General features: G+C 36.0%; 1 protein-coding gene across 1 annotated transcript in view; it reads right to left on the bottom strand.

The window, feature by feature from the left end:
- The window catches only part of LOC310739272 (transmembrane protein 132D), a 168,975-nt gene extending 154,305 nt beyond the window's left edge, over positions 1-14,670 (bottom strand). Inside the window, exon 1 of the mRNA XM_083565050.1 lies at positions 13,725-14,670. Coding sequence (XP_083421176.1) covers positions 13,725-13,785 — 61 coding nt within the window. The 5' untranslated portion in view covers positions 13,786-14,670. The remainder of the gene's footprint in view (positions 1-13,724) is intronic.
- Positions 14,671-16,634: the final 1,964 nt, after the last annotated feature.

Raw genomic sequence — 16,634 nt, 5'->3', positions numbered from 1 at the left:
CACATGGCATTTTTACATTTCACTGTAAGTTGTATTCTGTATATAACAGAATAATGCAAAATAATGTTTGTGACAAATATGAATTTTGAGAGTTGATACCATTTGGAAAATGTATTCTATTGAAAAACCCCTGTCTCTGATGCTTTTTATAAAGAAAAATCAAGTTCAGTGAATTATGACACATCAGCGTTCACTTTTTTCACTCTTCAATCCTTCCTAAATTCATTCTAATTTACAAGACTAAAGCAGTTTTAACTTTAGCATATCAACCTACCATAAATATATAGCTATTACATTCCATTACATACCAAATGTCCATTACTATCCAAGACATCCAATTACTGACCAATACAGGTCATTATAAAAGGTAACTGTGAATTACAGACTAGTGCAGCCACACCTAAATGCCCTTTACAGATGCTTACATCTCATTACATTTAAATCTTATTACAGTCCCTTATATTTAATAACAGACCCTTGCTTGTCATTACAGCCCTTTATATCTAATTACAGACCATTATATCTCATTATGCTATTAAAACTCATTATCCTCTTACTGACTGCCTATTTAGGTCTGTAATTAAAAACACCTATTATAGCCTCTTTTAACTTAAATGCTCATTACTTGGATATTACACATTTAACAGCCATTACAGTCCAAACTGCAAAAAAAACTCCTAATACATCCCAAACCCTAACCACCCATCATAGAATATTATTGCCCACACCCAAATCACCATCACAACCCTTTAAAGCCTATACCTTATATCTCAGCAGCCCCTTACCATGTCCATTATACCCAATTAGAGCCAAATCCCAAAGGGATTGCCCATTATACCCCATTCCAAGGTACCTATTGCACTGCATTAAAACCCAAAATACTTCATTCTAGCTCATACACAATTAGCCATTACACCCTATTAAAGCTTATACACTGTTACCCATTACACCTCATTATAGGCTACACCCAAATATCCATTGCACCACATCAAAACCCATGGCCAAAAGCCCATTACAACAAATTATAATCTACACCAAAATATGTATTGCACCCAATTACAGCCCTGCCCAAAAAAACATTACACCCCATAAAAGCCTATACAAAATGGCAATTACCCCTAATACAGCCCATAACCAAATGCTGATTAAAGTGCATTAAAATGCACACCCCTAAATGCCAATAAATCCTAAACAAAATCAGCACTAGGACATATTATAATGGAGGGAATTGGGCCTTCACAGTGCATATGTCAGGCGAAAGAACGTGCCGGAAAACCGAAGTGAAATACACAAAGGTTTTGATGAAAAAATAAAGAGCAAGGCAGAAAACGGCGAACCGCCACGAAACTCCCGGTTAACCAACCCGGGTGAAAACTATGGTTAGACAAAATACACAGAGTCCTGCAATTAACAAGAAGCTAACAGAGTGCTTGGATAGTCCGACAAAGTTCTGTAGCCTAAGCTGTAGAACGGACAATGAGCTGGTGGATGAACGGAGGTTATGTAACATGAGAACTGATGAGGGCCAGGTGTAGATGATTAGTAAGTAGGAGAGCTGCTGGGAGTGATAGAAGGGTTAGGTAAAGGTGCGGCTGGTGGATCCCTGACAGCATAGAACACTGTTAAATTGTGAAATATTCTTAAAAATATAACATTTAAAATTGTGGTAAACATTGCTATCAATGGCAAAGATTTTGAAGGGTTTTTTGAAATGTACATCTGAGATCATGTTAAATATCATATCTTATCTAAATTGTCTAAGATAGTTTTTTTCAATTTAATTTATGTCTATTTTTTATGCTATCCTATTTTTAATACAGTAAATCTGAACCCCATACAACACACTATCACTTAACAATGAAGATTAGTCAATCTCTCACAGCTATAAAGTTGACAAATCAATTTGCATCGTACAACTGTTAAATAAAGTAAAAGAAAAAACTCTTTGTGAGCAAGAACTTGTGCACTTTAATTAAAGAATAAAAAGAGTGTTTAGGTGTCCATCTGTCTGACATCCTGGCATCATGTGCTCTAATTGCTTTATTACATTGTTTTTCATCTGTTTCTATTAAAGCTGCATGTTTTCTCAAGTTTACAGCGTGATAGGCCTCTATTGGTTTAAATTTTTCTATGTATGGAAAGTGTACATATTTGATTGCCTCTGTGGATTGCATTCAAATAATGTCCAGGGTTGCTTGCCAGCACTAACAAGTTGAAGCTGTCATTAATGTGCCTACTTTGTCAAAATGATAACAATAAAAGTGAATTGTCATTAGTTATTTTATATATGGGTTGTAATGTCTAGAATTCTGCTCATTTTAAATTGTACATAGAGATAAAGTAGTAGTGTGTTAATATTATATTTGTTTGAATGAATTATAATAATATTCACCTTTGATGAAGTAAATATTTGTTGATAATAATTTTTACCTTTGATGAGTCCCCAAAAACAAGGAGACCATATCAAGAATGAATCATACACTTGTACAGATATTGTATACCATTCTTTTAACAAATGAGGTAAAGATAAACTTGTACCACAATATAAAGAGAAAAGTATAAAGAAGGGAAAAACTGTTCATAATACAAAGCATACCAATTTTTTTTCTGGTGTGGACAAGAATGCCTGACCAATAAGCAGGACCTGAAGACAAACGAAGTAAAGGCCTGGCAGTGCATCACCAAGGAGAAAACCAAGTAACTGGCTAACAGACTTCAGGTAGTCATTGGCTGCAATGGATTAAAAATGAATACTTTTTGACAGTTAGTTTGTTTAATTACTTTTAGTCTCTTAACAGGGGAACAATATATATTGTGTAGGTGAAATTCCTACACCATCCATATAAATTAGATGTAAATATCTTTAAATGTACTGCACTTTAAGCTCACATTTTATTTCATTTCAACCAATATACCAGACAAAAAAAAGTCAATATATTCATTGAACTGACTGCATATTTATTTATATAGTGTCTAAAATCACCTCTGACTTTTTAATATATATATCTCCACTATTTAAAGTGCTTTTATACTTTAAGTTGCTGAGATGCTATTAAAGTCAAACTCTGATCAATACAAACTGCTGACACTTAGTAGTTCAGTTACGGAAGATACCCACATATACAGTTCATTAATAAAAGTAGTGCATCCTTAGTTTCTATCTATTTCCTGTGTGAATTGAAAGAAGTCCAATTTCCCATTGATTGGCAATGTGAAGGTGGTTTCCAATAAAAATCTGTCATCAGCGCCAAGCAAAACATAAATATTGCTTTGGACATCATCATCACTTCGTTCCAGAAATGTTGTGTGAATCATCAGTTTATTGACTGCCCTGTGATTTGATTTATCACCACTTTTGTATCTGAGGACACATTCACCAAATGCTATGACACCAGTGAAATATCATGTTAGTTGTGGAACCATATTGTTCTGAAATGCTAAAATGAAACAAATCATTGTGTGTGGTGCTGTTACAGTAAAATTCTGATGTTTTTTTTATAATAACATGTCTCTAAGTAGAAGTTTATTCCTCCCATACAACAACAATTTTTACGAACAATTGTTATTTATATACAACAGTTCCTTAAATTTGGTTAGACAAGTGGCATCCCAAAGGTGATAACAGATAACAGCACAATATATTTTGTAAATCATTCCACTTGTCTGAGTTCATTACATTGAAACCGTTACTTAAACTTGCATTAGGCTGTAAGACAATCTGTGTGTTGACATGACAACATGTAATCCTCTTTCCTGCTGAGGCTTTTTTGGGGAATAATCAAGCAAATGGTTTAACCTTATTGTGTCAGAAATATCCTTTTACACACAATTACTCCCTTTTCTTGTTTCTTGTTTCTTGTTTCTTGCAGTTTCATGAAATATCAGCACAAAGTTGCAGGTGACAGTTTCAGCAAAACAGCATGCTTTCATGTGCTGTATTGCTTAATTAAAAAATGCCACGTTGCACATTTCATCCATTTACACCGACCTGGCAACTTTATGGTCACCGATTAGGCATAACATTATGACCACCTGCCTAATATTGTGTTGGTCTCCCTTTTGCTGCCAAAAACGGTCCTGACCCTTCGAGCATTAACAACATTAACTTCTTTATTTGAGCTACAGGAGCTTGTCTGTTGGATCGGACAATACTATACAGCCTTCGCTCCCCTCATGCATCAATGAGCCTTGTCCACCCATGACCCTGTTGCTAGTTTACCACTGTTTCTTTCTTGGACCACTTTTAATAGATACTGACCAATGCAGACCGGAAAAATCCCACAAGACCTGCAGTTTTTGAGATGCCCTGACCCAGACGTCTAGCCATAACAATTTGGTTAATGTCAAACTCGTTCACATCCTTACGTTTGCCCATTTTTCCTGCTTCTAACAAATCAACTTTGAGGACAAAATAATCACTTGCTGCCTAATATATAACACCACTAACAGGTGCCATAATGAAAAAATAATAAGTTATTCACTTCACCGCTCATAATATAGTTACAGTTATTATGTTATGTCTGATCCGTGCATGTGAAACATTATTATAACGTATATTTCTGTCATAACTTGTTCATTACAACACAAACCTTTTTTTCCCTCTCTCTCTTAAAGAAAAAGTTTGTAATGTTAGCAACAGTATATAAAGTATATATAATGCTATAATTATTTAGAGAAAGAAAGCTGGAGCCTCTTTTTATTAATTAAAAGTCTCCATAAAGAAAACTTCATCATCTCAACAATGGCACATGGTTTTTAATAAATCTTTGTGAAACATCAATCAATTAATTTGCTTTTATTGACACCACAGTGAGAAATGCAGTTATAGAAAAATAAATCACCAATTAATCAATTGAGAATTCAGTAGCGCTGTGAAATAATGAAGAATAACATCTGGGAATGAATATTAATGACTAATCGTTGTGTTTCAGTGAATCGGACTACAAACAATGTAACGATTTATTAAATAATATTACCATATTACACCTAATTTAAAAGTTTCTTTATGAAAAAAACAAGCAAATTGAAAACAGTTTACAGTAAAAAGAAATCACACACACACACACACACACACACACACACACACACACACACACACACACACACACACACACACACACACACACACACACACACACACACACACCAGGTTGTTTCCCGCCATTAATTTAACGAACACCACAACCTACGGCTGTGAAACAGTTTATGAGCTTTGTAATTTGGAAACAGAGGCTGTAAACATGAGACGGAGGGAGCAGCGCAGTACATTTACTCTGATTGATCCTAAATACAGAATCATTGCAGCTGCTCCCTTACAGCTAGCCATTTTTGTCTTCTATGACTCTATGCATTGTTTGCTATAATATATTAGTTTTGATTTACACAATATAATTCTTTATCTGATACGTTTGCAGGTACAGGAACAGTTGTAAAGTTGATTAGCTAACTAGAAATATCTGTAGAAGCAGCTTTCTGATGTAGCCAAATGTACTTGCGAATATGCTACATCTAGAAAAGATATTATGCAGGAACAATATTTGCCATCAAGCTATGTAAATGATGTTTTAGACTAAGGGTGTGACTTAAATTGTGACTGTGGTGCTGCATGCAAGTGCAACAGATGACTTTTTGGGGTGTGTTTGTATTTCTTTGGGGTTGTTTTTTTAGTGGTGTTACAGATTTAAATGATTAATATTGAGGTGACTGGGAGGATTTACACAGTGCTAATTGGGAGGATTTAGACTTCCTTAGCTTGTTCCATGTAGTATAGAAACTAACTTCAGAACGTCTTGGCGGATTTTGTCCTGGCCATGAAAGATTGATATATAAACTTTGAAAATACTGCAACATACTCATTAACAACTTTGTTAGTAATGTATGTAACCCTGCTCAGTATTTATTCAATCAATGAAGTGTCAGTGTTGCAATGTAAAAAACATGCAGACAGAGCTCAAGAAATTCCAACAACAAAGAGTTTTAGTGACTGTCGCATGGGTGTGGGTGTCAGATTAGCTGGCTTGAGCATTTCAGCATGGTGTTCAAAAAAAACTTTTAAATACCAGTTCTGCAGGCATAAATGTTTTCTTGACTTTACAACTGTGACGACCAAAACAGCATTTTAAAATGCACAACATGAAACTTGAGGATTGGGCTACAACAGCAGGGGGCACATCAGGTGTACTCCTGTAATCTACAGTGGACACAGCTACACAGAAACTGAACTGTAAAAGAACATAAAAGAAAACATTGCCTGATCTAAAGATTTTTCTGCTGCCATATGTACGGACAGAATATAGTATAAATCCATTGACCCAACCTGCCTTGTGTCAATGATTGAGGCTGGTGATTGTTAATGTACTAGTTTTCTTGGCCGCTTAATTTTAATCAAGCACAGTTTGAATGCTTATTTGAGTATTTACTGACCAAATGCATCAGTTTATGTCTACTTACTATAGTACCAGCAAGATGATGTGGCATGTCGCAAAGCACAAATCATCTCCTACTGTTACAATGAACATGAAAATGAGTTCAGTGTACGTTAATGCCTCTCCAATGACCAGATCTGAATCTAATAAAACAGCTTTGAGATATGGTAGATTTGTAGCATGATAATGCAGCTGACAAATCTGCAGCAATTATTTGATGCAAATCATCTCAGCTTCGACCAGAATCTCAACTAAATATTTCACTATGCAGCATCTATGCCATGACAAACTGAGGGCCGTCTAAGCATAATAACATAAACATACATACAAAAACATTAAAAGCTCTTGGGTAAAGATGTGACCCCACAAAGAACAACAGTGGCTCGCCTGTGAGCCGGAAGCGGGGGGTCTGGCGTCATTACCACACAAACAACAAGCCTATTAAGAGTGATTACAAGAGCTGCCTGTGTCAGTCTCACTGATCTGTGGCTATGCTGCTACACAAGCTATAATCACCTTCATCATAATGCAGAACGGCTGCCAGATGCCTTATACCGCTTCCGGCTCAATACCTATAAAAATAAAAATAAACACACACACAGACACCGTGTACAGATAAATCACTCCACTTCTGACAACTTCCTGCTCTGAGGAAAGGAAAGCTAAAGACTCTAATGCACTATATTAATGTTTTCGTGCCTGTCCTCTGGAGTTATGGAGACCAGTTTATTAGTATGAAGTATCTACAAAAAATACAAGAAAGATTTTATAAAGTTTGTCTATCAAAAAATAATGTTTTTTAATATATATTTTTGAATCCTGTACTAGTCTCGAGCTAGTCTTCATCCTAACTAATGCTTAATTAAGCATACTATGGGCATTTTTTGCTCTACTCATTAGCAGTAAACATAGTGCTTCGGTGCATTTTCCGCTGTACGTCTTCCACGTTGTGGAGAAATAATGTTTTTTTATTTTGGAACTTGGTGTTTTTAAATGCTGAAATGTTATTACCACAGACTGATCAGGAGTGTGATTCCATCTTAATACACCAATCAGTCATGTCAAAGAGCTCAATGTGACAACCATGCTAACACACTCAGCGCTAATATGAGCAAGTTAAGTCTAAAAACACTCCTTGTCAAGGATATCGTTCTGATTCAAGTGGACAGGTGTAGGTGTAGAAAGTGATGAAAATCCTCCCAATGAACAAAGGCCTCTAAGCTCTCTCTCTAAAATAGCACCAACTTAGTTAATTTTTTATAATTTAATCATTAAGTATATGGTGTATCTTGAGGATATACATGAGCAAATTAAACTGAGAAAACTGTAGATGTAACTGTAATTAATAATAAATGAATGATTCTAAAATATTCAATTAGTCTGTCAACCTTCCTACTATATTAAATATATAAACATATATAAATATATTTAATATAAAAATTATATTATAAAGATAAATAAATATAAAAGAGGCAAAATTAAAACCTTTAACACAACACACATTTATTCCCTACATCCTTGCTTTACTCAGATATAAAAAGAAAAAAAAACTTCACCAAAAAATAATGCTTAATCACTAAACATTTGTTTTACTGATGCACCAAGTCTCAAATCAAGCACCAAAACGTGCTATGATGCGCACATCCGCCAATTAAAACCGTCCTTGTGAAAACACAAGGAGAGTTCTGTCTGGTGTTCTGATGAATAACATAATTTAAAACACAATAATTACTTTCAAATACTTACAAGAATATTTTGTGTTCATACTCTATGTGGTTTCACTGATAATAAACATACATTTGCATACATTATCAATATTTGTCTATGTTGATTAGAGTATTAAAAACTTGACAAATATAAATTTATAATACATTTAACTTATGGTACAAAATTTAATAATTTAGTCGAATGACAGCCCTAATATATATATATATATATATATATATATATATATATATATATATATATATATATATATATTAGAAGACAAGGACAGAATATGGGAAATGGCATAAAGGAACCTGCCTATGAATCACTCTCAGTCTAAGGAACATGAAATACACACAGAGGGCAGTGAGACTGTTGGGGGCACAACAAGAAGTCTGGCTGCAGCACAATACCCATAGAATGAACTCATCCCTGTCTGTCCGTATGTACACTTGTCTATTTATGTGTCTGTATCTCTGTATGTCTGTATGTCTACAGTATGAATGTTTCTGCTTATCTGTGGGTCTGTCTTTATATCTGTCTGCTTGCATCTCTGTGGGTGTGTCTGTTTGTGTTTCTATATCTCTGTCTGTAATTTATCTTTTAGTCTGTCTGTCAATTTGGTTCATATATAACTCTGAAAATCACATACCAATATTGAGAGGAAATACAGCACCATTAAGATATAAATTCAAGCGTTTTATGAGGCAGTTCATACATTAACAAAAACATGCCCACCACATTAATGGGACATTCACAGTAAAGCAAAACATCTAAGCAGTTAAAACATTTTATTAATGAACCAGCGAGAGACTCATTAAAAATTTCAGTGACCTTTGCAGCATGTTTGGTATTTTCCACTGCTCTTTGTTCCTGATTGGATCGTCCTCCGTCGTTGCGCCTCACCTCACTCTCACACTGAATTAACTACAGGAAGGAGGAAGCTGCTAACTTTCAGCTCAGCTAAATTTGAACGGAAGTGAATCTGTGCTTTGCTCTGCCGCTCTGCTTCTTCCACCTTGCCTCCTTATATTACAGCTGACAGATAAAGCAGGCCGGCCGGTGCACATCTTACACAGGCAATTTCCTCTCCCACCTGCTTCCCCTGGATTCTCTATCATCAGTGGAATGTCATTTCTCAGTGGTCCTTCAAATTCCTCTGTTCAAGAGCCGGAAACTCAGGGGTCTGAGCTGAACCAGGTGTTCTCTGTACAATTTGAGTACAGGTGTTTCTAATGGGGGAAACACAATTACCCCATGTGTAGCTGTATTCAGGTTTAAACCGACTCAGCAAAACAATGGAAAACACTGGGAAAACCTAGAATTTGCACTGTCAGCATCCTGAACAAGCATAGTCCTTGTTTGTCCGACAAGTGACAAAAGTAGAAATTAAGACCTCCTGCTCATTCAGTCTTTGTTTCAAGTATAAGGACACTTTTGTGCCCCAAACCTTTGTTACTTTAATGTGTTCCTATAAAAAAAAAAAAAAAAACAGAGTGGAAGAATTCAGGGGAGGATTTTCCACGGGATTTTAGAGTGTGGCTGTGGGGATTTGAGCTCATTCAACCCTAAACACATTAGTCAGAAACTGATGTTGGGTGAGAAGGCCTGGGGGAGGGTTTAATCTCAATTAAAAACAATCATTAAATGTTACCATGCATTTTCTGTGTTAATACAATTTTGGTATCTTCATTTATGTAATAGGATTTAATTTACTATAGAATATTTTCAGAGGGTCAAAAGTTTTGATATATTTTATATTGACTTTGAAATGCTTGAACATTAATCAAACATTCAGGATAACTTTCCACAAGCTTCACACAATACTTTGCTGAAATATTAGCTCAATCCTCCTGCCAGCACAGGTGTACCCCAGTCATGTTTGTGCTCAGACTCACTTTTTCAGTTCCTGTCCAGAGATTTTCTATGGGAGTAAGGTCATGACTTTGCGATGGCCAAGCCAATACTTTCACTTTGTTGTCTATAAACCATTGAAGGTATGCTTAGAATCAATGTTCTGCTATAACACCCCATTGTGACCAGGATTTGACTTTCTGGCTGAGGTTTTGCTTTAGTAAATCTAGATAATCCTCCTCCCCAATGATGGCATCTATTTTCTGAAGTGCACCATTCCCCTTCCCAGCAAGACACACTAATAAAATGATCCTGCTTCAGAATTGAGGTGGTGTTCTTCGGATTAAAAAGCCTCACATTTGTTTCTTCTATACACAATGCTGATCGTTATTAATCTGCTTTTTTGTTTGGATGGTGATCACCTGCAAACTTAAATCTGTCTTTTTGGGCCAGTTTTAGATGACAGGCTTCTTACTGGTGATGCAGCACACATTGTTGATGTACAAACCTTGGTACCTGATGGTTTACATTTTTTACCCATACCCATATTGATGTTTGCTCTGAAGCCTGTTAAATTTTTAAAATTTAAGTGTAATCATTTATGGATGCAAATTTTTGCCAATGCAGTGTATGTGTGGATCCAAAATTTGTGTATTTGCATAAACTTGTTTGTGCAGCTTACGGTAACTTGTTTCCACGCATTCAAGCTTAAAAGGCTCTAATTATAGCCACAGATTCGCCCCACCAATTTCTAATTATAACAACTGGCCAATCAGAAGCTTCTTAAAGATATGACACTAATTTCTGGTATTCAGACTTAGATGCATTACTTTTAAGCATATGTAAAAAAAAAAATTTACCCTTTTTTAACACCCTTTCAAATATCTCAGTTGCGCTCTCAATTCATTACTATGTGTCCACCATTTAACACAAGGAGAACATGTCAGACAGCAAGCTGAGTCTTTTATTACAAATACAATCCAATAAGAAAATTACATCTACAGAAAAATATCATTTAGCACTATTCTCTAGTACTGCACCACAGGTTTATGTCTCCGTTTCACTGGCACCATACGTAAGTAATTATACACTATATTGTACAATTTAACTCTGTCATGCAGCTTGAGGATGAAGGTTTAAAAGCGTATCCTCAGTAATGTATGAGCACCTTGGGCTGCATTTAGCCAGCGTGTCTCACTCTGAGGTAACGCCCCGCCTCATTACTCCAGCCATTAGGTGAGGAAGGAAAATCATTTCCACTTTCTTCATACTCAGAGCTGCTGGCTCCACTCATGAGCAGCGTATTAAACATACATCACAAGGGCAAAGAACATTAACACACTGTGTGTGTAAAAGATAGAAGCTTTAATCTCTTATTGAAAATGGCTAATAATATCTGCTCAGTGGTGTTTCTATGGTGGTCCCTTACAGCTGATGGACAGTGTAAAGTGGTGCCAAGACTTTATGCAGCACAACAGATGGATAACATTCAGTAAGTATTCACCTATAAAGTGAGCTGAACCTGATAAAATGGCATTTTGCTGTATTGTATACAGCAGGTGTTAATAACAAATAAATAGTGGGTTTCTTTTTCAAGCATATATAAAGGATATATAAAGCATATAAATTACCAGTATTATTACTTAAGATTAACAAAAATGCCTTAAAATCAATGTTTAAGCATAATTTTCAGACATTTTGCTCAATGTTTAAGCACATTATTTAGTATCTGCAATTAATTTAAATGTAAATGTGACAGCAGATAAATAACTAAAGTTGGGGAAATACTAACGCATATAAATAACTTTCCCATAGAAATGCTACACGCCAAAAGAGCAAAAGAAGACCCGTCAATTTTTATTAATTAGTAATCAAAAATAAGCACTTAATCTGTGTTTTGTGTGCTGAAATGTTCGTCACTGCAGAACCAACAGCATCTTGAAATTCTTGCTTTTGCTCCCCAACATAACCTGCTCTGATTCTCTCACTTTTTCATTTATTCCATTAAACACAAACTAAACATGGTCATGGTATACTGACTTTCTCAAAAACGTCCTCAAGCTGACTCTTACTGGCTACAAATGAAAAAATAATAATAATATCATATTCTACACTCGCATGGCTTTGATTTTTGTGAGGACTGACTAAAAAAACACTTTGAATGTTTGTGCATTTGGGAAATATGTTTTCATTCATTTATTACTTTATCGTGGCACAATTATTCATCAATAAATCTAATTTCGTTTTATAATTCACTTCTTTCAGAAGCAGGTCACCATCATATGAACACAGTACTCTTAAGTTTTTTTTTTTTTTAATATTATGCGCTCATATTTTTTTCCTTTTACTTAGCTCTTTCTAGCTGTCTTGCTGTGGCCTTGATCCATTCTACTATGTAATACGTGCATGGTAGTTGAGTTTGGTTATAAGAGGGTCACAGAAGATTTCACTATTGTTTGTTATACACCATTTACTGATGTTCCAATTCACATGAATCCACCATAGTGACCGATTATTTATTGTCATCCAGCACTCGCATCTTTTTGACACAAGCCTGAATTTCATTCATACAAGCACAGTCCTGCTGAAAATAATCACAGAACTTGTTACAAACATTCATTGGTTCCTGATGGTTTTGTAATGGTTTGTAATGAATTAGGTTTTAGTGTGTAACAGAATAAAAGAAATCACTGATAGTGGTAAAATTTTGGCAATAAAAAACCAATAAAGCACTCATATTCATAACATGAGTAGTTTTATACGGAACATAAAAAGGATGGTAACTATATTATTTACATATAATAAATATTAATTAATCTGTGTCTGTAACCAAATGCCATTTAGGCATCGTTGCATACTGATTATGAATAAAACAAAACATTTTCTTTTTTAAACCACTGCAAGAAGTAATCGAATGCAGTGCTGAATTGGCAGCTGTATGTCAGACATGGATCCTGCCAGGTCAGAATTAATGCAGAGAGGTATAATGCAAATACTTAAGATTCAGCTTCAGGAAAAAAACAGACTCACCTCTGCATAGGAAAGGCGAAAAAAATATGCGGCACATATCTGTAACCGTACATGATTGGCTCTTAGAAACTATCGAAAACATTGGATTGGATGCCATTAGACAGAGTTTTAAATTGGGTGTTAAAAAATATTCTTTTTATATCAGGAGGAAGATTGAAAGAGCAATAAATTATAGAAATAAAAGCAACACAAGTCCAGATAGATAAAATAAATAGTCCAGAATCCCAGAAATAATAATACTAAACAGTACTTGCCAAGAAAGATTGTTTTGTACCTTTAGCTTGTATTTTTTTCCTATTAATGAGCATATATTATATATAGTATCGCTGATCAGCTATAAAAGAAGTGGTCCTTAAGGTCTAATTTTTCTAATCTTCAATAGCCACTTTATCCTGCTCAAGAACCTAATAAATCTGAAGCCCACCCCAGTAACACTATGTATTTTAATTCTTCTTAAAGAATCCCATATAAAAAATATGCACTATATGTACAATAGATGTTAAGAAAAAAGTACAGTTTTTGTTTCTGATTATAATTTTTGGGGGGTTTTGGAAGAACCATTGGGGATTCCTTGCAGAGCCTGGCAACAGACTGGGTTTCCATGATTCTCATTAGTAAGCAAAAAGCTTCAGCTGTCCTTTTTTGTGAAATATTGTGTCAGGATTTAGGTGCAGCAGATGTATAGCAGATGTGCAGCAGCAAACTCACCTCTGCAAAGCAAAGGCAGGATGAGGGACGCGGTGCACATGCGCAGCAGCATCTTCTCCATCCTTCAGGGATCGGGTCAGCAGAACTCTGGAACCTCTCACAACTCCTCGTGACACCTGGATTCTCTTCTTCCTCCTCCTCCTCTTCCTTCTGCTCACGCGCCAAGGTACAGGGCACCCATTGATCTACCTTACCGGTGCTGGTTTTCCATATCAAACTGCCTGAACTATATAATAAATCTAAGCTGTTCGAGGATTGGGATGCAAAGATTTGCAAATTTAGTGCAAATTGTTACACTAAATAAATAATACGGATTTATTCAGCGCAAAGAGTCTCAAAGCTGCAGGTGGTCTACATATAAGTGCAGGATCAGTACCACAATCATGCATGAAGCCTAAAGAGCCATGAAAGGAGCCGGAGGAAAAAGTTTAAAAAGGGAAAGAGGAAAAAAAAAAGACTGTCAGTCTGTCAGGATCAAAACAACTTCCAACATTCGGCTGCGGGTGCGTCATGCGCGTGCCTACACCCGAAAAACACCCAATAGCGCAACAGCGTCTTTTCAGGAGACACACAAGTCCAAGTCTGTGTGCGCGATCGGATGCACATTTAATATCCTACAAATGTAGCACACGAGATCGCTTTTTATTCAGCACATGTTGAGCAGATCGTGCCTGCGCTGCTGCCGGGGTGTTCCGCCGTCCCGCGTCGTGCGTCAAAGTCAGCCCGCGTGCCACAAGCGCACGCAAACCGGCACGGGGGGAAAAAAAAGTTCTCCCAAATATGCTTTCTCCTTTCCGGTATAGTCCAGACAGATTTCTTGCCCAGCCTCTGTTCACTGAGTCCTGACAATGCTGTTCTTCGGCACGATTTAAAAAAAAAAATCGGTGCCGAGTGAGCGCTCAAGAAGACTTGGACACGCCGAGTCCCGAATAACTCCGTGTGCCCTACTTAGGCGCACTACATATGAGTGGAAAGGAGCAGTTCCTACATCTTACGCAGTGAACTGTGTTTTCTAACAGCAAGGTATTTGGGATTGAAGCAGAAAATTGGGGGCGTCGCGTCAATGGGGAGCTCGGTGCATGAATAATAATAATAATAATAATAATAATAATAATAATAATAATAATAATAATAATTATAATAATTATAATAATTATAGTTCCCATTCACAAATGTTATATGCAGTATGTAATATGAAGCTTATTTACTGTATACACAAACTTGTATGCAATTAATTTAAAATAAATACGTCCTTATTTTCCTTCATGTAACTCTATGGCATTATGATTCAAAATGAATGCAGAAATATAATACACTTATAAATATTCTAATAGAACTACTTCCCCACCCCCCAAAATAATACTTTTGTTAAATAATTATTTTTAGAAACGGTGGAAATGCAAAGCACAAAGACCCAACGTCCCCCTCTAGTGGACACCTCTAGTGGAGATTTTCATTATGATTTCTTTCCTGCCTTGCCTTTTACTAATGACACTATTTTTTTTTTTTATGAAGGGCGATTTATTTGGCGACATAAAAGGAATCCATGAATTTATAGTTTATAACATAACACCTGCCGTAAAAAGGTCTGTATAGCTATAACTCTAGTTACAATAAAATATAGGCTATGCTTTCAATTAAAAGATCACTTTCTGCTTTTAGTTTATAGCACATGATATAATAAAATATGGGAATCAAGTGTTACCCTACTGCATGTGGCCAAGCCCCTCAACCAAATGTGGTTATTCCAGAATATAGAATGTCCTTGTATACTATAGCATTAAGATTTCCTTCTATTGAAACCTAAGGACACAAACTAATTGAGTGACAATTCCAATGTGCACTAAGCCGTCATCATAAAGACAGGGTTTGTCAAGGTTGTTTTGAAAGAATTCGAGTGGCCTGCACAGAACCCTGACCTCAACCCCACGGAACAACTCAATTCAATTCTATTTAACTTGTACAATGCTTTTAACAATGGACATTGTCCCAAAGCAGCTTTACAGAAATAAATGGATTAAAAATATAAATTTAAAATTCATAAATTGGTCCTCGATAAGTGTATCCATAATAAGCAAACCAGTGGCGATAGTGGCAAGGAAAAACTCCCTGAGACAGCAGGAGAAAGAAACCTTGAGAGAAACCAGATTTAAAAGAGATTCCATTCTTATCTGGTGACCCTGAAGGTACATTCATTGTAGTTCCATTATTGTTGAGTTGTTCATTGATCAGCTGTTCACTGATGGACATTTGAATGCAAAAAAAATGTTCATGGCAACTGTAGTGTTAAGCCATCGTAGCAGAGTGTTTATATTAATTACCATCCAAATCCATCTTCATGGTTTTTACATTCAAGTCTGCTCAGTAATGAATCTTTAAAGTGTTTATGCGGAACCATCCTCAGCAGCAGTGAGTGCTCTCCAATTGAAAAGAACTCCATCCAGAGGTAGGGCATCAGGATAGATCAGGCAGGTCCAAAATGAAGTAAGGCACAGGATCACTGTTAACTCAGGAGCATGTTTTACCTAACAGGGGTGAAGCAACACATAGAGAACTGAACATATATTATTATTCTTGTTGGTACATAATAGTAAAGGACACTGTGCATTATGATCAGGGTGCAAGTAAGGATCTCTGGCAAGACTAGCAATGACATCATTATCAAAAGTGTGAGCCAAAAGGTAAGCCAGACATGAGCGATATCTGGGATATAAGACCCACCACACCATGGTCAACAAACTTAAGTAAATGCATCAAAGTGTGGGTATTGAGGGGGCATCAGCATCCAAATGTCCCAGTTCACTAAAACACTATATAACCATGATCCCAGGCTTGATTAAACAAATATATTTTCAACCTAAACTTGAACACTGAGACTGTGTCTAAGTCCGGACACATGTTGAAATGCTG

Source organism: Silurus aristotelis, assembly GCF_946808225.1.
Source record: "Silurus aristotelis genome assembly, chromosome: 16".
In the NCBI taxonomy this organism is placed as follows: domain Eukaryota; kingdom Metazoa; phylum Chordata; class Actinopteri; order Siluriformes; family Siluridae; genus Silurus; species Silurus aristotelis.
This window is presented reverse-complemented; position numbering and strand designations above follow the sequence as displayed.